Source organism: Tyto alba, unplaced genomic scaffold (genome assembly GCF_018691265.1).
Source record: "Tyto alba isolate M040663 unplaced genomic scaffold, T.alba_DEE_v4.0 Super-Scaffold_29, whole genome shotgun sequence".
Classification (NCBI taxonomy): Eukaryota; Metazoa; Chordata; class Aves; order Strigiformes; family Tytonidae; genus Tyto; species Tyto alba.
In genome coordinates, this window is record NW_024881303.1 from 12,033,715 (window position 1) to 12,056,737 (window position 23,023).

Consider the following 23,023-nt stretch of genomic DNA (forward strand, 5'->3'; position numbering starts at 1 on the left):
AAAGCATTTCAGTATTTTTCCTGGAGGCCAAGGAAATTACTGACATGTCAACTTTGTCTTTGTAAAACAAAATAAAGTAGATGGACTTTATTATAGGTATTATAGGCAGCTCTGCCATTCAACTTTCCTACTACAGAATTCTAGGGAAGCAAGGATGAGCTCAGGAGGGAGCTCATGGTCAACACTAACCCATTCTAAACTCTTCAAGTCTTCCTTCCGTTGCTGGCTATGGATAGTATTACCATACTATCAAGAATGCAGTGTATGTGCCCATGAAGGAAATCCCAAACTCTGCTGATTACAGAGGTGTGACCCTTCAGACATTTTTTTTCTAAAGTCATTTGTCTACCAAGAACCATTATACTACTAGTACACTGCATATATACAATATAATGTATTGATATCATAGTGTTAGCTTTACACCCATACAGAAAACAACATTCACTAAGCAAGGCTTATCTATTAATGACTTCTTTTAATCATGCTACCAAACCTCTACCTCAAACTTCACTGCATATTCATCAGACCTTCTGACCTGAAGACAGTACTGCTAGAATGAGTAGTAGAACTAAGGAAGACAACCTCAGTAAACGATAGAAGATTATATAAGAAAGACTTCATACTGAAACCCGCCCCAAAATGCTAAATCAGATCATTAAAAAGGTCGTTAACAGATTTCAACATTTGGGCAGACCATCAAAAAGCTTCTACGTTTCAGAATCTGCCTCAGTCACTTGGAACAGACCTTTTCCATTCTGAGGCCCACAGGAAAGACTGTGGGACGAATTTTGAACTGAAGTAATTTCCAAGAACTTCACAACAGCTAGTAAGCTCTTTAAAAACCTATGCCCTGGTTCTGTACATATTAGTGCGTAGCATGTGTACCCATGACTGGTTTCCTTATCCTAGCAGAGGCATTCACCACTCCCGCTGTGTCCCAGAGGACCCCAAACATTGATTCATTTTTGTAAAGAGCATCTGCATTGCAGAAATACACTAACATTGCAATTTGAAGTGAACTTACTTCCTTGTCCTTGGTCATCTTCATCATTGGGAAATAAGTCATCCAAAGGCTCTTTAGTGGAATCAGTGTCTTTATCCTCCTACAAAACAACCCCAAACCCAAACAAATTGTTACACTTAAATCTAAGGCATAAAGGGACGGTCCATTTAATCAGCAGTGCTAAAGGAAAACCCCACATCCAGAACTTAGGAATTGACAATCATAACATTTCTCACAGAAGATTTATGAAGGTCTTATGTTCAAATGTATTCACACACTCTGTCCCAAAACAATACAGGACACCTTCAGGAGAGCCAGGAATAGAAATCAGGTCTCCTAGATTTCAGTCTCAATTTAAGCACGCAAGAACACATTTGCTATTCTTACCGAGACCTAATGAAAGTACCCGGTGAAGTCTGAGTGCTACTGAATACAGAATTGTTCACAGTACTTTTCTGGTTGGAAACACAGTTATAGATGGTCAAGGGAGAGGAATAAGGAGTCCTCTATTTCTGAGTAGTAATCTGCCCTAATAACAGATTTTGCAACTGATCTGTAAGGTTCAACAAGAAAAGACACACTTGGAAGGAAGTTCATCTCCAATAGTCTCCATCTGGAACCATATTAATTTCTGTAAAATCCATCAACGTATATTGATTTTAGACACCCAAAAATTATTCCACATTCCAATAAAGAAACAGATCATCCTCCAATCCCGTTTCTTAAATGTAAAGTCTATACAACATAAATAGCTGAAGTTCTCAGAAATGTTAATCTCAGTAAGGAGAAAACCCAGGAGTGGAACACAATCCTGTTTTTCTGGCTCTCCATCCAACACCTACTTTCACAGATGTGAAGACGACAACCGCTGCTGCTGGCACTCAAGTTCAATGGTGGCAAAGTGGGTGCTCAGTGCTCAGCAGATTGATGGGACTAGATCTCAGGGAAGATTCTAACCTCATACTGAGTATATGCAATTGACTTTTCAAAGGCTAGCAACAGAGACTGTCCATATGGTTAGTGAAACTATAAAGATGCTTTGCTTGCTTTGACCCTATTTGCCAACATAACTTCAAATAATCGTGCTATTTAGGCCATCTGCAGATTACAGATGCACAGTCAGCACATCAAAATCCCAATATTCCCTCCTCCTACTCCTTTTGTAAATAGGTTTCACTGGCAGTATTCAGCTACAAATACCAACTCATAAAATAGCACTGAAAAGTTCCACCTGCAACTGACCAAACAACTCTCAATACTCACAATATGTTAAAAAGGATTTAGTCAAGTAGTCAGTTAAGCATGACTAAAACATAGACATTTTCAACCATTATGTCACTAAAATAATTGCTTATGAAAACCTGTTCCTTCCAAGACACAGCTGAGGTCTGAAGACACGAAATGAGCTTTCTCTACAGTGCCATCTAACTTAAGGTAACAAAATAAAAGGATAACAAGAAGGGCAAATAATTCAGTAGTCTTTTAAAGTGGTAAGTTACTTCTGTAAATTAAAATTGTACCCATTTTCTCTCTGAATCTAAGAATATGTAACACAATAGGCTAGCTAAACACAACTGAAAATGTGAAGATGATCACAATGTCTGGCAGAAAGTCCTGAAAGGGGGATTCAGTAACATCCTATCTTAGTGTAAATCCTCAGATAGAAAAGCTACGCGCCGATTTCACTGGGCAAAAATTAAATATTTTTCTTGCAGTCAAAACAAGCCAAGTCCCCTGCATATTTAGAATCTTTAATAGTTTACATTCCCCCCTTATTTTAACTGCTGAATTTCCAAAAGGAAATCTTAGGAATGGAACCAAACAATTTTTTTAAGCTAATATAATACTAAATAAGGAGTTATGAATTTTGAGGCTCATATGTATTTTATTATCTACATAAAATAAAACCTTTACTCTCTTAAAATAACTGAACTCTCAATTTTTCTGCAAACTATGTGACACTGGGACAAGGTAAGAATTTTAATGACAAGTTTATGTTGGAGACAATTATAAAGCTTCTATCTGTCATTTCTTGGTAACTTGGCAGATTACAACACATACGTAAATGTAAGGTGCTTTTTACTATGCAGCTACTTACTGATGGTGAAATATCATCGTCATATTTTTTTAACTGATTCATGAACTCTAGATGTTTCTTTTCTTCCTCCAGTTGAGCCACAGATTGCTCACTTTTCTGTAGTTTCTGTTGTGTATTGGCTAGTTCATCCCGTAGCCACTGATTTTCCTGACATAGCCGGCGAACCTGAGCACGCAATTTCTGCTTCTCCGATTCCACTGCATTTAAGTGATTTGACAAGGCCATCATCACCTAAAAAGTAGAAGGTGTCACATGACATACTTTCTCTAAAATGCAGTCCTGTATTTAACATAAAAGCCTTTTATTATTTGAAACCTACGTCAGCTGTGAAATCTAGTAAACATTCAGATTTCTTTTTACATATCTGGTTCTCACTCTTCCTCAAACTTTTTTACCATTTCTTCAGCTAGAATTAACCTAGAGGAACTCTTTACTAATGACTGTTTTCCATGATGCTAACAGATGTCAAATTGTTTTAGAATTCCCTGAAGATTACATAAAAACTTAAAATATATGAAAAATTTGAACTAGGATTTAGATTACTGAAAAGGAAATCTTTGTTCCACTAACATGAAACGAAGCAGTAGTACTTTTAACTTGAAGGATCAAAAAAATAACCTAAGAACTAACACAGAGTTCTAATTTAGCAGCTTTCAGACAGAAAGGATTCATATACATGTTTACAGTTCATAAGGATGAACACTTCAGCATAAAAATAATACTTCAGAAGGACAATTATACTACTGAGATCTAAATGTGCAACTTAACACACAATTTATGATATGTATATATAAAGTGCTTCAATAAGCTTGAGTGTGCAGACATTCAAAGTGTTTGAATAGTCATATTGAGGACAAAAAAAAAAAAAAAAAATAACAGCCATAAAAGCAGCCTACTTGGACTGGATTTTTGCTAAGCAAAGTTAAATGAAAAAGGAGCTTGCTAAGTGAAAGCCAAACACTACACAGATAAGATACTCTCCCTTCACTGTTTATGTAATCTCCCACTGATACACACAGAACAGCTGATAGCAATCCCAGGAAGCACACCTTGTAAAAATGGGCCACTGGTGATTCTGATGAGTTTGACATCTCCAAGCTATTAGTATTTCATCTCCTCAATTTCATGTTTCTTTAAAACAAAGTTACACTGAAGTGTTTTTAAATTAAATATTTCATGTGAAACAGATAGTGTCCTTAGCTGATATTTCACATTCCAAAAAAATACCTCAAGCCTGTAACTACTGTTTCCTATAAAGGTAAGAAAAACTCCAAGTATAATTTCCTAATATAAATCCAGATTTCCAGACTTCAGCATATCCAAAGTTATTCATAATTTAAATTACTTGGCCTGTTCAAACAGTGGCATTTGTAACATCAGAAACTACATTTAGGAAGTTGTGATAAAAGGGTTAACATATTCAAACAACACTGTACAAGCAACAATGGCAAAATAAAATCCTTTGTAATCTTACTCTACAGTTAACTGAAAGAAAAGTTTGATTACTTCTTCAGCAAAGTCAGTTTCATTTTAATGGAAACAACACTTATATTATCCAGCCTGCATCCGTGTCAAAAACATCTAGAAAAATATTCCCTTATCTTAATTTAAATGCTGCAAATCAAAAAAATTACTACATTGTTGCAACCCAAAGCACGCAGGAAGACTAGGCTTATCAGGCCTATGAGTAGTAGTTTGAGGTGTCATTGCTCTCCTAAGGCAGGCAGTAAATGCAGACTTCTTGGCTCCTAGCCACCACAACTCCCGAAACACCATGTGGGGCAAACACAGCAGTAACTTCTGCAGCTGAGGCTGCCGGCTCCAATAGAGCCAAGGATCAGAAACAGCTTTCCGGAGTCCCAATGCCACATCAAAGTTAGGAGAGGGAAGTTGCTCATTCACTCACAGACCTTCTACAAACACCCATTAACTCAACTATTGCAGTTTTATTACATATGTCTTCTAATATTTTCTTCCAACAGACGGGATCAAAACTTGTACCATATACTAAGGCCTGACAATCTGTACCATAACATCCAGAGGGTTCTAACAGTCCCATGTCTGGTAACGCGTATTTGTTCATTCTCTCAGGCCTCAATTCACCATGATCCAATCCACAAAACTACCAGATTGCCAAACAATAACTCGATCTAGATGAGAAGACTGAGCACAGTTACAGACCAATATAAAGCCTATTAATATAGAGCTAACTCACTGGCATTTTCAACTCATTTTCAAACCCGCTGCTATTTTACAGTGATGACTGTGTCACACCACATCGTTTCTGGTTTTTGACCTAGTACAAAATACCCTCAAGTTGAACTGTAAATACAGTCCTGACATCCGGACTAAATAGGCATCTGTTCACTCATCTTCTGCAGACAATACTTTCATCGACTAAGAGTTCACAGAAGTTAGCTCAGAGTCCTTTTTTTAACACATCTGTAAAAGCTGTTCAGGTTCTCTACTCCATTCTCAACCCTTAAGATGTTTTTAGTTTAAATTTTGGGTTAGTAAAATGTTCAATAAAGATAAGAGATTCTTAAGCCCCAGGAACATTGTGAGCTACTATAAAGAATCCCAGAACCAAAGGAATATTAAAAATTAATTTAAGGTTATGGCAGAGCTCAAAGGTTGGAGCAAATCTGGGAAGAGGGAAGACAGACCCCCCTATGCATTAATTCAGAGTTAAAATGCCGATGCTCAGTTCTTGAGTGGCTCAAACATTACCTGCCCAATGCCATGGAAAAGCCAAAACAGAAAATAGCAACTGTCTCACTGAAGTAGAGGAGCTCAGTTATGAGCTTCAGTGCTTTAATACTGAATGCATAATGAGTTCTCTAACACAGCAAGACAGACAGTATCTACCTCTATTAATTACAGCAGTGATTTTCCTTAACATACAACAACATAAATGCCCCAGCACATTTCTATTATTCAGTAAGGCAAAGTTAAGTCCTCAAAGTCTGAAATACTTTATTTCTACTGCAATTTTACCTGTGCTTCACTAAGGCCAAGCTCCAGCATTTCCAGTGACTTTCGAATCATGTTTGATTTTTCTTCAACCAGATTAGTTTCATCATCTTTCTTCAAACACTTCAGTGTTTCGAGCAAGCTCTGTAAAATTGAATTGTGTTCATTCTTGAGTGCCTCTAGTCCATTAATCACTTGCTTAGTTTTGGCAATGATTTCATCTTGAGTAAGCTTCTCCAACTTCTCTTCCTTTAAATACACCATTGTGGACATGTTTTCATACATTCTGAAATGAAAGAGTACACTAGTTAATCCAAAAGTAAAAATAAAATAATCAAGTCTGTATAACTGAATAAAGTTTTCCCTTAAGTCATTAAAATATACGAATTTGAAATGTATATTCAGAATGCAACTGTATTTTTGCACAACTTGTATAATGTGTTAAGTCTTGGGTTTGAACAGTGTTTCAAATTTTCCAGTTTCTATTTCCAGATTTAATATTAACACTAATTCATAAGCCAAACAGCAACAGAAAATAAAATATGTACTACAACATGGCAGAATAATATCTAATGAGCACTGAAGAATAGGGCTACATCTCCGGGATTCTAGTTTGTACAAAAGCAAAGTAGTTGGTGTATAAAAGACATACTATAATAAATATAGCTATTCACAGGTGCCACTGATCCACAACTATCTTCACAAATTTCCACAAAATAGAGCTTGAAGAATTTGAAGAAATACCATTCAACCCTCTAAAAGCATTGATCAATCATCAACCATGACAAAAATCACCCTTTTCCAGTAACGAGGAATCACCATCTTCACCCTTTCCAATGGCTACAAAAGCTGGTATCGCTACGTATTTTGAAAATAACAACTACCCCCTAAGATTACTTTACATGCATTACTGCAACTCTACATTTACACATAGACATTCAATTGCCTACAGGTCTAGATGCAGCTGTTGCGATGGAGCTGCAACAGCTGTCTCCTGCTGAAAAAAGTCTTGTATAACACAACCCTTGCAAGAAACACTTCACTGTGCTATTTTGTCAGTACCTTACGCACTACATTACAGCTAGCAAATTTCTGGATACCTGTAAACACCTCTACCAAATCCAAATCAAAAAAAGTTTAGAAACTCAGGTAACTTTATTATTATACATGCTGTTACTGAAGTGACGAACAATCACAAATGTAAAAACACAAACAGAAGAAGACACAGATATCGTTTGATCCTTTATGAATGTCACCAGAAAAATGTTCTATAATGAAAATAAAGAATTGAAGAATTGCTCCTTTATGCTTAACATAAATATCTTCAAGAGAACCTGGAAGTATAAATTAGAATAAAATCAGAGAGATTCTTTAACAGCACTACATTATCACATCTACATGAAGACACTTAGGGAAGTTTTGATAAATTAAAATTTAAAATGAGTTAGCTAAACTGTACTAGAACTTTGTACGGAAACAAGTCCAGTTTTAGAAGAAAGCCCCCCAAAATTACCACTTAAATCTTGAATAAGAGTGCTATAAGGAACATGCAAATATGCACCACTTCATGACAGCAGCCAAAGGATGTGTTCTTATGCTCTTGTATGACATTAAAAAAGTGTCTATATACACTCAAATTACCCTCTGTTATGATCTCCTGCAACGCAGTAGCTAAAAGGCTTACCCATTTCTCAGAAAAGAACCATGCACTACACTGGTTTATTCTGTAATAATCTATTGTCTGAAAAGGCAGATAATTTGGGGCAGCAATGAATTTGGTTTTACCACAGTTTAATACAAAAATTTCATGTTCACGAATGTATATAATACAGAGTGTATATACCTGAATAAAACATCTAATAGAGCAATGGCATAAGAAATCAACCTATGAAAACCTGATGAGCAGAAGGATATTTACACATTTCCCATTTATAACCTGAGAACTATTACCCAGAATGCTTAAATGACATTTTTTTAAAGCCCATACTCTCTAAAATCATGTATAAAAATGAATTGTAATTTATTGTGAGCCAAGTTTACATATATGCTTCTAACATGCACAGTCATATGAGAAATTGTTATGGATTATACTAACTTCAGCATACAACTCAACCCTAATTACCATCGGCATGCTTTCATGTCTTCAAGTAACAATTTCCATCCTGAATGCGAAGAACTGTACCTTTGATCATAAGGGAATAAAAACAGCAGATGACATCTAATGAACAGGGACTCCCATTCTTCATTAGAGAAGTTCTGAGTAATATGGTTTTTAAATACCTAGAGTTTTTCTACAACATTCCAAAATAAGCATGTGGTCATTTCTCCATCTTATGTGAACAGGGGTAGCAATTCTTTCTGTGTGCTTCAGTATTTTATAGTCATTCTACACCAGAGATGGAAGGCAAGTGTATACAGGTATGTGTGTAATGCATTTATAGATGCTGTTTAAAAAAAAATTGCACATTTTAACCACCACAGTAGAAGTTAAATGAATTCTAGATGATGAATATAGATAAGTTAACAGCCATTCACTGTTACAAAAAGAATACATGAAACAAAAAGTAATACCAAAAACTACATTAAGCCTTGCAATGGTCATGTCTTCATGCAAAAAGAATAAAGTAGCCTGGGAAGTACCTATCTGACACATGAAATCCAGCCAAAAGACACATCTGTGTGCACAATTATATCTAAGGTGTGAAAACGGACACTGACTTGTTACTATAAGGAGAAAAGGTTGTCAGATCATAGATAGAATGAGGCACAAACCTCTGGCTGAATACACTGAAGTTGCAATTAAGGAAGTCTATGCCAACATAGAAGGTACTGAAGAAAGGAAAAGTGGGTTTAAACCCAATGGGGCAGAAACATACTTAAAGCCCATCACAGGAGTAGAGCTGCTTTACAAACACATGCTGCTTCTCTCAATCCAGTGAGCCAGATTTTTAAACCTCCTCATTCTAAACCAAATGTAGCTGTAAGATTTCACTGCCTCAGAGCTACCAGTACAAGCAACTGTACTAGAGCTGGTGTCAAGTCAAAAGCTACATCAAGACAAAGATTGATTTGAAGGTCCACACAGGCTGGGAGAGGGATTCTCAAATCTCCTCTATCAAAAATTGTTAGCATCCTAATCTCTCCCACTGACAGGAAAGGACTATCTCTTTCTGCATAGGTTTTGTAGGGTGTCTATTTAAATGATCTCTGGATAAAACACTATAGAAAATTTGGGCAATGCTGTTCAGTTTCATAGATTGCGCTTGGAAGAGTAATTTAGAAAACAGGATAACAAACAAAATTTAGCATGCTATCGGATCTAATTCTTTGTAGGAGTCAGATTAATAAATAAATAGCTAATATCTTTTAAGAGTAGCATGAAGGTGTGGTGCTATTTCCATGATTTTTAAAAAAATATGTTTTGCAAAAGGGCATTAAATGTTCATCAAAGAAGACCGTATTTGAATACATAATCATAGAATTAGTTTTGCATACCCTGAGGCAGTAAATCCCATACAGGAAGCAAAAAAGGTTAAGTCTGTATGCAGGAAGTAGACACACATGTATACAGAGGAAAAGAGACAAAACCTACCATGACTTTCTATTGTCACTTTTCAAAAATGTTAGTTTCTCCTCTATTTGTTCCCTACAGAAAATTTACCTGGTATAGGGCAGGAATTCTAAATTCAAATACTAATTTTTAATTCAGTCTGCAATTGAAAAAAAAAAAAAAAAAAGATGCACACAAAGGTTTAGTTGGAAAACAGAATTTTGGATGAGAGAAAAAAATACACAGTGCAACTAAGGTTACAGACTAGTCAACTGGCTTAAGCAATTTATGCATCATATTAAGTATGCGGCTGTGTGGACCTTGAATATTATCTCTCTGGTTTACTTACCACAACACAGACTATGCTAAAGTACTTCACACTTTCAACACTTTCAAAAAAAACCCAAGCAATTCTCAAACACACAAAGATTAACGAACTTGAACATAAAAACCCCTACAGTAACACCTACTAGCGAGGTTTTTGCATAATTTTACAACATGAACTCCAATCAAATAAATGGATTGAGAATAGCAAGAATCTGAACTAAAGGAAGCATAAAGAAAACTGAGCCAAGCCTACTGTCTTTCAGTTGTGTAACCACAGGGATAATCTCCTCATATACAAACTACTTAAATGGCTGTATCTTTAATCAGTTCAAGTATTTTGTTACTCATAAAACTTTCAACCCAATTGCACTACTAATGCTGACATCGCAATTTGTGCCTAAACTCTCCTAAAGACATATACACATCAGAGAGAGGTACTTAAGCTCTTCAACTCATGTTTAAAGATCTCTTAAAATATAAAAAGCTTTTCCTACTCAGCCACTTTTTAAAAAGTGTCATTTCCCTGCAGATCACCTCAAAGAATTCTTGAGCCAAAACACATAACCATATGAACCCTCCTTTGCATAGGAAAACTTATCAAGGAAGAACACTTTTCTAGGAAATCCACAACATTTTTTTTTCCTTGACTAAAGATTAGCATAGGTCCTAAAGACAAATAAATAAGACTGTTCTGATTTTTTATTTTTATTTCCTTATGTATCTCTAAGAATTCCCTTTCTCAGTACTGATATTTTCATTATTTGATAGTCAGGTTTCAGGTACTAAAAACTTGGTAGATAAATTTTTAATGTGCCTAGTATCTGACTATTACTGTTTTAAAATATAATTTAAAAAGCTGTTAAAAAAACACTACACCAAGATTGGTAAGCTGCTGTGACAAGTCAAATTCTCCCCAAAATTTTTCCTCTGAATATACACATAGCAGACAGGATAGCTGAAAATTACATAATAATGTGTCTGCATACAAGAAAGAATAAATCATCTTCGTAATAGTAAAAGCTACCACAAGACTGGCTCAACCCATACATATAGGCCCTGTCATCTACAAGCACTGAAACTTCCACAAAGATACAAAAAGCTTAAATTAGTTTATACTGTATCTCCAACATATACCTATCAGTTCACTGTTTTGTAACAATAATCAGTCTATTCAGGGCTTTTAACCCTAATTTCACTCTTAGTTCCTCCTTAATTAAATGGCAAGGCTCAAGTTCTACATCTGGCATGCGCTTGTTTCATTTTGTATTAGCTGCAAATTACAAGTCATTAATTCCCTGCTCAGACCAAGAATGCGTCTCATTACATTATGGAACACACCATCTTGAAATACTATGAGCTGCTTTAACTGCTAATCTTCATAACGTGAAAAACTGCCTCAAAAATAATCCTCAAAAGATCACAGGCCTCCCAAGCACAAGAAGAAAATCACCAACAAAAGCATGAGATGAAAAAACAGTCTGCTGAGGGACATAAATAGTGTATCAAACACTGCATTAACTTCACCCCTTCCTAACAAGGCAGCTCAGCAACACACACTCGTCAGAAATGGCAAGGATGAATCACCCTTGGACATCTTTCATATACTTTGGTATCTGTAGAAGGATACGGATAAGAAATACTCTAGTTTGAATATACTGCTGTTATGGTTTAGAGTCATAAAGAACAATGGTTATTTATAATTTTTTTTTTTTTTAATCTAAGATGTTCATTTCTCCTATCACAAGTCATATTCCCATACATAAGGAAATTTATAATCTCTTTTTGCTTGACTTTCCCTTCTTTTAATTAAATCGATCCCTTACACTCAGGAATTTTATTCCAATACATTCATCTGTAACCCCACAAAATAAATAGAGCATCTTCTTCCTCTTGACATATTCAGGACTGTAACTGAACTGCCAAGGCTATCTATCTATCACTCCATACTATATTTGAATCCACACATAAGCCTCTACAGAATAAAAAAAATTTTGACCTGCACGGTGTCCTGTTGGAAGTCAGACTTAAGGTACGCTCGCTGACCCAGTTCTATAAACAGAATACTGCTGCACTCCTGTGCTGCCTCAGGTTTCCAAATACGTTATCTAAGAAAGCACCTTCACAATTTAGCACACATGTACACAAGCTACCTTAAAAATAACTCTCTGAGAACAATTAGCAGCACGTACTGGAGGCTGTAAATCACAGGCCAGAAGCAGGTAAAAAGATGGAGTTGCACATGACAAGTAACCAACACTAAGCTATGGAAAAGTCTTTTAAAACATCCATGTTTGTAAAAAGAATTAACGCCTTGGATTCACTTCTTCTATCAACCTCCAGCCAGTAAGCATCTGAATTTTAAAAAACCTTACTGTGGTCCTTCTGCCAGGCTTCAACTCAGAGCTAACCCTGAATGCAGAAGTCTGCCCTACCACTTGGTTTAAAATGAAGGTATGCAAGGTAAATACTATAAAAAGGACATTTGTAGTCCTTTAATGCCAAGGGGACATATCCTAATAAAAACTCAAACTCACACTGGTAATGTGACCTACAACCTTAATAGCACAAGACACCTATGTTGGTAAGCAAACTGGACAAACACTCGTAATTTGTAAATGTTTAGCATTTATAAAGGTAAACCCACACATTTGTGAAGAAATGCACAATAAGCACAGAACAGCTTGACCAAAAAGTGTTAAGCACCAAAACACTTGAATACTGGCAGAGACTTCCACGAGACTAACATGGCTGTTGCTTTTCTACTAAGGCTGCCAGACCCAGCCTACTCTCCTTACCGCGTCAGTGGGAAGAGGCTGCACAGCCACATGTTCTACCCTCACTTTGCAACAGCATCCACCCTGAAAAATACTGCATCGGAGATTCTAGGAAACTCCAATGGCTACCAATATGTCTGTGTTTAAGTGAATAATATCACTGGCTATCAATAAACTATGTCTAAGTGAAAAGGATTATGTACTTGTTTAACTGAAAAACATAGCCACTGTACCTTTGCCTTGATAAAACTTGTAATTTTTTAACATCGCAGTCTGCTATAAAAAAAAAAAAATCATACCTTTCAGGGGAAATCTTTGGGTTCTTTGGAAGATTAAAAGATTAAGAAAAGCAGGCTAACAAATTATATTTGCTAACAAGAGAGATGATAGCAAAAATAGCTCCTATAAAACCTGTAGCAAGGGCGATGCTGACAATTCTCTTTGAGAAAGCACAAGCTATGAAGATTTGCATTCCTGTGCAAATTCTTTTATTTAGATTTCTATAGCACGTTACAGCAATACTAATGAATGATATACTGTTACTTAGCAATCATATCTGCATTCTTATAAGTATCAATCTTAACACTACTTTGAAATAAATACTTTTGCATATTTCAAGGATAACTGCCAAAAAAAAAAAAAAAATCTTCAGAGTAATTTCAGCCTTCCCTCTTTTGTAGCAAGTAAACTACTTTCATTAAAATTATGACTTCCTGCTGAAACCATTCATTTAGTAAAAAACCCTTATACAGTATAAAAGTATTCAGTAGCATAAGAGAGCATCCTGTAACTACACAGATTAGTCTTCCTCTTACAGAAAAGGTTATTATGATGTCAATCCCTTGACAGTGCTCCACTGAATAAACACTAGCTACTAGCTAGAGTTTCAATTATCACGATACAGTCAAATCTGTACCCTTTTAACTGCTGACAATCCAGATGACCTGCCAATCTAACTATTTTAAAAATCTCTTTTAGATTCAACCATATCTGCAATTCCATAATACTGCAGACTGTGGCCGAATCCCACCTTGCTCCTCCTGCTCACATACTGCAGCAGATAGAGCTCCTCAGATGATATGGCTATCCCCCTACATGCAATTATGACTAACCCCATTATTTGGGTAAACGGAATCAAGGGAAAACATCTTCTTTCTGGCATATCTAACCCAGTACATTTTCCCTTTCTGAAATACTAAAAATAGACAGAGATTACAACACAGTATGGTGACCTATCCTAAAATCACTGTGGATTATTCTTCCTCCGAGAAGTAGCATCTGTTTGGATCCTACAATCAGTCCACATGTACCATAAAGATGGAAGAGAAAAATTTATTCTCTGTATACACTCCCAAGCCCTTCTAACATCTCAGGTTTCAAACAAAGCTGGATGGAAATGAGATCCTTCTATGCATTTGTTATCACATCAAAGATTACTCTTTGTCAAAGCTGAAGCAAGTGCAAGAGAAATCTGACAGGTGTGTCTAAGACAGTTTAGCAGACCCAGTCAGGAGTCTAGGGGAACTACACTAAAAGCAGTACTTTCAAGAAGGTACATGCTTACTCACTCTTTGTTAATCAAGGCTGGTGGTTCATACCTTCCTTATTCTAAATCTAAACCAACATTCTTACTAAATATCCTCAGACCTCTGGCAAGACCAAACCCCCATTCTTTTCCAGAATAATAAAACTGAATACAAACCTCTTCTACTGTTAGGTAGTCTTGGGCAAAGAGCCCTAATGCCAATTTGTTAATATTAGTTATGTCCACGCAATTTCTGAACACAGATGGACTGCAAATAGCAGTCTCCTACTGCTAGGAGCAAGGGATTTGTCTCCTTTTTTGTACTACTGCTGTGTCAACAGCAAACAGTGTCTGTTGATCTTCTTCAAAGCTAGCACTTTCTCAGTTTCTTGTGAGCACTAATAAACACTTCCAAGCAGCCACCAACGGACCTCAAGAAAGCAGAGCATTTTGCCTGTTCACTAAAACACTGACACAACATACCAGTCTGGGCCACACAGGATTTGCCTTGTGCTTATGACCAAAAAAGCCCACCTCACTGGATCATTTTAACAAAATTATAGTGACTGTCTTAAGAGCAGTTACATAAAGACAGAATAAACATACTTAAATGCATCAGAAGGCAGAAGTTGAATCATTTAAAAAGTCATTATATTTACCCTTAGTTGTTAAAAATACTTGTCACAAGAACCAAAGATACATCAGCAAAAATCAATGCTAATTATTCAAAACAATTGTAGTTTAGTATTTTGTGGTTACCAAGACATGCTTTGTAAGCTACCTACTTTAAGTGAACTGAAAGGAAATTTTGACTGTATTTTTAAAGAAATACTGTCAAGACAGTTTGAGTTACAAACCCATTATCATTATCAACTTCTGCAATTTTTACCCTTAGTGTTCCAAGAATCCACATTTATTTCTGTGCCGAAATGGCATGTGGCTCTTCATGGACTTGCCAACTTGTGCAACCATGCCTTCAGTGAAACGTGAGTCTTGACAAGACATTTTAACAGTGATTCTAGCTGGTAAGAATGTTTCATACTGGAGTAGAGAGGTACAGTAACGTCAAAGTGTTCTCAAAGCTACTTGTTTTGCAATTTTAATCTGTCAATAGTGTAGGCAAAACATTTTTTGAGCTTGACTCTAGTTCTTTCACTTTGCATTGTTCTTTTTGGACAGGAACTGCTTTATTGACTAATCAAAGTAAGCATCCATTTATGTTATCTATTTATCCTAACTCTAAATAGCACTTAGGTAAAAGCAAAGGAATGTTACCCACCAATTCAGACATCCATAATACATTAAAAACCCCATCAGCTTCCACTAACATCAGACCTATAATCTTAACCAAATCTACTTTTTATGGCATACCTATAACCATTTAAAAAAAACACATGCATGAAGGGCAAAGAAGGCCACATCTTGCTTCATATTATTCAATCTATGTGGGAAGCTTTGCTGACAATTTACTGTGAGAACAGATTACGTTGCTCTTATACATGTTGCCTGAGGACATTGAAGAGAAAGGTTATTTGAAACAAATGAGAAAACCAGCAATTTCTTCTGCAGGCATAAAAGGAACATCCACTAACACTGCTTCAGCACACACTACCCTTTAGGTTTAACAAGTCCTTAAATCTGGTTTCAAAGTTAATAGTTCACATTCAGATGCACAAACCGCGAGGAGTCTCCCTTTAAACTTTAAGGAAAACAGCCTCCCCCTGTTTATCCTTCCATTAAAGAAAAAAATTAAATACAAAACCATTCACCTAGTTCTTCCAAAATGACTACAGAAAAAGTTGCAAAATTAAATTGTTCAGCCACTGTCCTTAATATTAAGAAATTCATTCTACCCCATTAAATATTACATCAAAATTGATACTTTTGATGGCAATCACCAATTATCAAACAGACAAGTAGGGTTTTTTGCACCTTACAAATCTCATTTCGCAGAAAGCATAGCAAATGATACAATCACCTAGAAAAAACATCACGTATCCTTCACTGTTTCTTACCTACTACAGCAGAGAGCAGACTTTACTGTAAGGTTGGAAATAATTTCCTTGATGGGTACTCCATGATCTGCAGGGATTACTCAAATGGTCTTAACTCTCCTGGGCCAGGAGGTACAGAGCAGTACAGCTGTAGGGCACCCACCATTTGACCAAGGCACCTTAACTTTCTGTGCACTCACATGTGAGGATCAAACCATAGTTTTAGCCCCCACTCCAGTGATCTTTCACATTCATGATTTATCTTAGCTAGTGGTGGGGCACTGGGTGCTCCTCTGGGACTCCTGAAATACTCCTGGGGTAACAACATGACAGTTCCCACCATCCTGCTGCAGTACACCACTCTTGTAGTGCACTGACACAGAACAAGAGCATACATTAACTGGAAAATAGACACAGAAGTAGTAAAAAAATATGGGTTTAATATTATTTTTTAAACCACCTTGCTTGGATGAATCCGTTTTGAAAGTATCTCCCCTACTGAGGATGGCAGAACAGTCAATTCCTAAAACAACTCCCATTAAAAGCAACATATCGTGCACTTGCAAGTATCACTCCATATGCAGCCACATTTCAGGCTGGAAGAAAAAAAAAAAAAAGTCATCAAGCATATTTCCAGGCCATTTGTAACACAACAACTGGGTGGAGATCAAGATTCAGTGGCCATACAAGCTACAAGCAGGCACTGTAATTCAAACCCCACTGACTGTTGCTTTCAAAAATATGCTGTGCATCTTTGCTCTACTTGCATTTTGCATGAACTCCAAACTTAGAATTTTTTTTCTAAGAGATGTATTCTAACAGCAGTATTTTAAGTATGCTCCAAAACCAACATGCAGCATATCATTTTAACTTGAAAGTACTGTGACAGAAATGGATACTGAGCAAGAAAGACTTAAAAGCTGAGTAATTGAATCATTAATCTGCCTTTATCTCTTTTCCAAACAATTCAAAGGAGATGTAAGTAACAGCAAATTACTAGGACACAGTCAAAGTCACCCTGTGGTGTCTCTTGTCTTTTCAAAAGGTATAGGATGGACAACAGATCTTTGAAAAACGAGGACATCTGACTGGCTAAGACACCTATCAGTACCACAACAAAACATTACCTCTCATCTCTGCACGACTTAAACCCTCAGGAATGCCCAGCAAGCACCAGCATCCTGTGTTCCACAGTGCTCCCAGACCAGAACCCTACAGAGTCGTTTTATCACATCTTCTCTGTTAAACGTAATTCTGCCTTACAGTGGGCAAAGTGATCAGGTTTGCACAACAAATCTTCCCAACATATACCACTCCTCAGAATTAACATATCTTCCCAAGGGTTCATTCATTCATACCTCCCCAGTAACACCTCTAGGTCACTATCATGTGTGCTAGCATACTGCCAAACATAATCATGACTCCTACACTTCTCCAGATTTCAATAGTAATATTCATTATACTGAATGCAACTGGGCTACGCCCAGGGAAGTGGTAAAGATAAACAATAGTGCATTCTTACATCTTCCATACGTTATTGTCTTCTATGTACAGAGGGATTTAGACACAGAAATGGCTATCAAATCATCTGGCCTGGCTTCCTGCAAACACAAGACCATGAGCATTCACTCACTAAGGCTATGGTTAGAGATAATAACCTGGCAATGCTCTTCATGCAGCCATACTTTCGTTCACATCCTCCATTGTTCCAGCACAAGAAGTCCTGTTCATAATAAATCAAACCAAAGATACACACCTTTTACTGGATTATTCTTAAGTCACGGGTGAGGGATCAGAAAAGGAAAAGGTCCAGGACACAAACATAGCCAAAACACACCTATTTCCCCATGCTGCCATGCAGTGAGCCGTGATAACGGAATGAGGATATGGAACAAGCGTCAGGTGCGTGGAACTACATAAACCAGAACTGAGACTGAAGAAAAGTTCAACTGTATCCTTAGAGATTGATTATATATTCCTGTTTTGTCACCGAAACATTTCAGGAGGTTGCTGTCCTCTTCCTATCTTTAACCCTGTAACCTCCTTTATATCCTCAGATCACCATCTCACTAGTTGCATTAACCTGACTACACAGAGCTACCTCTACACCGAGGCGGGGGCAGGGGGAGGAATCCCACTTACTTAACCAACCCTTCTCCCTCTAAACACACACTAAATAGGGGCAGGGAGCAGGGAGGAACATCCAGTTTAAGCACATGAACAAATGAAAAGTTAAAGGTGAGAGTATAGTAAAATCCACTCGTGGTGAAGACAAGAAGGATGAGGGAGTAACAGCAGTCTCTCTGAAATGGAAGCTGCTCAAACTGGAAGTGAAGGATGAAACTGTGACTTTCCTACACTGTTCAGACTGACGTTGTTTGATAAAGGAACATCCATGAAAGCACTCAATCTTAAATACAATATTCTATTCAGGGAAAGAAAAAAAAAAAAAAAAAAAAAAAAAAAAAGGAGAACCACCCCCAACACAGAACCCCTCTCCTCCCCTGCCAGCCCATAACCTCTATGACATTGCTTTGCAAATCATTCAACTACTGTCAGCCAGAAGGAGCAAATTCATGGTATACTGCAGGAATGCAATTACTGCAATCTCTTAAAAGGTTTAAAACCTCTGCCCACTACACTGTGGAATGGCACACACGCACAAATAGTAGTACATGGCAAGTAATCTTAATTTTTTGTTAACATTCAACTATTTGTGCTGTCTCCAGACAAAGCACAATATTAGAACACTATAATATTAGTAGTAATATGCTGCCAAACGGGATAGCAGCACTGGATTTAAAAAACAGTTTATGAATATAACATCAGGTTTTTTATGTAATGCAAATTACTAAGAATTAAGGTACACAGTTATTCAATAATTCTGAAAAATACAGGTACTGTCCTTTAAAAAGACTGATTTTTCTATGCAACTTTTTAGGTAGTACCAAGAAGTTCAGCTTCATGTCAGACATTTCTTGGCCTGAATGTTAATTAGTGAAACGTTAACTTTTTAACTAGTTTGCTGGGGTACATCATATAGTAGAGTATAATTAGCCACCACCTCAACCCTACTGATAAGTAAGGAAGCCAGTACTACTAACTAGACAGGTTACATCCTTTGCTCTGTTTACTTCAAAATTTAATAAAATCGGCTATAGTTCTGACATAAACACAGTCCCAGAAACACAGCAATGAACGGGTTTTATGGCAGATATTTACAGAAAATCCAAAATAGAAAACTGCTCACTTTTAAGTCTGCCCACAAAAGATAGTCTACTGCTTTGACGTGTAAGCAAGACTTGATAGTGAGAAACCGTATAAAAAAATCTGTACATTTAAGGAGAGAGAGGGAAAGCATATTTGCAATAGAAGATGGCATGACCCCATGCTTCCCAATCTTGAGCAAGAAAGGTGACTAACAATAATTGACAAAATAAATTAAATTTCATTCTACATTCACGTCAAAACACAGCTTCCGGAGTAAAGATTGCTTCTGACTGCATTAAAAAAAGAGTTAAATAGTAGACTCCATGGGAGATAAGCTGGATTCAAAGAAACAGTGATTAAATCAACACACAGATACTACCACTTGCATCTGTTTTCTTAGCTGACTGAATCTGAAGAAACTGTCAACTATCAGAGATTAATTTTCTTTACACTTTATAAGAAATTAGAATACCTAGCGTTAATTGTGCTTTACCCTTCATCCTTCCAGAACAACTCCTTTGTTCACATTCCCAACATATTATGGGCACTGGAAGCATACCTCCACAGTCATCTTATGCCTGGTGCCTGCAAAGAACCTCACACAAAACCCTATGGAAATAATTCCTCCATTACTGAAAGCATCTGCAATTCTGACTCTCACTCCCTAACAAAGTGCCCAGTTTAAATCCTGCAAAACGAAGGCAACAGAAGCATCTCAGTAAATCTAAACCAGCATAAGGGCACCTTTTTCTGGTCATTTATTGATCAAGTAATTTTTCAAACGAATCACACTTATTTCTACAGCCTTTCAGAAAGAAAAACATTTCACTGAAGAGTTTACTGGGAAAGCCTTAATACCTCAAAAATACTTGAAGCTGTGACTCAGGATATAACTATTATAATCAGTTCTATTTTGAAGTCAGAGTTTCTTTTAGGATGAACAATCTGTCTTTGACTGGTACTTGATTACCACGAAGTATATATTAGACATTACATGTGTCATGCTTATGTTTTAAGGAAAATGAGAGTTAACATTGAAAAGAAACATTTCTCTAAACCTTGGTCAAGGTAAATACAATGTTGTTATAAAACAAATTTAAAAATACTATGGAAACACAATGTATTACATGGGCTGGATTAAGAGAAAAGCCTGTGACTAGTCACTTCACTGCAATGATGATGGAATTGGTCCATTTTTACAGTAGTTGTGTCATACTGAACAACACCCTGGAGACAGACAGACATGAAGTGTTTATTTAAATAGACCTAGCATCCTTGACTCCATCACTACCTGTTACTATGCTCTTCAATGTTAAATACAGAAGTATATTTTGCTTATATATTAATTTACCTGAATTTCCTTGGTTTCCACTCCTCTTATAAAAACATTCTTTTAACAAGCAATTGTACACTGAATTAAGTTTTAAAATAATCATGAGCTGTGCATCTGAAGAGATGCTGTTAATCCCGGAATAAATCCAATCGCACGTCTGCCAGAGGAACCAAACAGTGGAAGAAATGGAAGAGTAACTGCACAAGCCCACACCTCGATGGAAACAGAAGCTTCATTAAATGGACTCAGAACTGAATATGATGCTACAATATTTGCCCAAACTCCGAATAAGAGACATACGTAGATACACAAATATAGAGAAATAAAGAGAGATATATACTGCATAGGAGTAGCACACAAGTGAGGGTTTTCTGGCATTCTTGTGGCAAGTTCTTCATAAACAAAGGAAGCAGCAATTGATCTTACATGCCTTAGGTGTCTGTACAGTATTATTTTGATTCTTGTACATCAAAAGCATTCAGAAGATTATATTCTTGACTCCTGCAAATTTAATTAACAATTTTGTATGCAGTTCCTCTTTTGTCAAACACAGACCTTTTAAAAAAATCAGTTTCCATTAATAAGGCCCTGTTAGCATATCAAAGTAATTTGACAAACAGTAAACGAGGCTATTTCACAAGACATTTGGAGGGTAACTTTATTCTCTTTTCAAATTACATATGATAGCATGTTTTCTTTGATTAAAAAGTGAAGGGAATGTGAGTGTGAATTGCTGTTAGAATTTCTCATTACTGGAATTGTCCAGTTCCATCATCATCCTTTGGAAACAGAAAGGTTGCCAAACTTTAACTGCAACATGATGCAGAAGTGATACTGCATTGTTGTGCAAGTTTCAGGAACTGACAATCTGAACTCTCTGCATTTACCCACATGGTCCTGCATTATAAAAATGTGTATCAAAATGGAGCTGCCGGAGTTCTCCATATTTGTTGTAATTTCACAAAAAGGCCCTCTTAAACCACAAGTACACAAAAATAATCGTGCAAGTGACTTACAAAATACAAGGTCTTCTACTCAGATACACCAGATGGATCAGCTTTCTCTCTGCTGCCAGTAAATGCTGAATGTGTTACTTTCAATTGTATCTATAATCCTAGGGTTATAATATCCTCTATCATGTTTCGCTGAATCTTTGGAATTCATAATCAATGAAAATAAAGCTATTTTCCAAAAGACTTTGAAATCAATTGTGCATTCAAAAAGGTGTTGTTTTTAGCTTTGCTGGGTTTTCTTGTTTGTTTTTTTGTTGGCTTTGGATTTAATTAAAATGCTAAACTATCTAAATCTCGAAGGTTCCTTTTTAGCTTCCAATGCACACCCTTTAGGCATAAGTTTCCTATTTAAGTGAAGTGCAAATACAAACATGGAAGTGAAAGAGACAATTACTTCCCAGTGTAATTGTTACTAAACCATCTGCCAATTTCAAGAGTGCTAAAATTACATATAAAAAATACATAAAATGAAGGCCATTAAAATGTAACTATGAAAGTATTTTATATCATGAATGGCATTTGCTCATCATTTTTCTATTCAAAGTAAACTATAAAAACTTTCACTTTTTTCTAGCTGTTTTTATTTTCTGATTCTGTGTTCTGATTCCATGAGCAGTACTTGAGTACTGCTGCTACATTTAGAACATATACACTAATGGCAATCATAAAAAAAAAAAAAAAAAAAAAAAAGTAAGAGCATCATCATTGATTTAGTAGCCTTCAAAAAGCCAGACAATAGCGTTATGCTAGGTGATGCTGCTTAGGTCATTAAAATACGCTTCAATCTGCTTAGAACACAGAATTCAATAAGGAGACAAGAAGTTCCTTCTAGTGATTACAGACAACTGCTATGCAGATCTACAAATCAGGAATCCTGTTACCTAAAAATATTGGAAACACAAAGCCAGAACGAATAAAATTTTGAAGTGTCATCCTAATTAATCTCTGCCCTAAAGATAGTTATCAATTGAGTCAGTTATGCATTCATGTCTTTTTGCTAGAATAACGTGCTCCTAATCAATGCTTTTCCGCATTTCTTATTTTAGAAGCTTAGCAATGTGGCCAAGACCTAAATCTACGGATCGCCTCCAACCACAGCATGGGAGGTGACCTACAATACATAAATCCGGTCACTATTTACAAAACCCAAGAGCGAGCGGTCCTCGCCTCTTCTTTCACTATTTCGGAATTAGCGACAGAATAAACCATCGAAGCGAAGTCCG

At 36.5% G+C, this 23,023-nt stretch overlaps 1 protein-coding gene across 6 annotated transcripts in view; it reads right to left on the reverse strand.

Moving 5' to 3' along the window:
• Window positions 1-23,023, reverse strand: part of KLC1 (kinesin light chain 1) — a 47,984-nt gene that overhangs the window by 24,072 nt on the left and 889 nt on the right. For all 6 annotated transcript variants that reach the window (XM_042799207.1, XM_032981589.2, XM_032981590.2 and 3 more), the window contains exons 2-4: window positions 6,099-6,360; window positions 3,102-3,332; window positions 1,025-1,103 (exon numbers count right to left, since the gene is read on the reverse strand). In XM_042799207.1, coding sequence (XP_042655141.1) covers window positions 1,025-1,103; window positions 3,102-3,332; window positions 6,099-6,359 — 571 coding nt within the window. In that variant the 5' untranslated portion in view covers window position 6,360. The remainder of the gene's footprint in view (window positions 1-1,024; window positions 1,104-3,101; window positions 3,333-6,098; window positions 6,361-23,023) is intronic.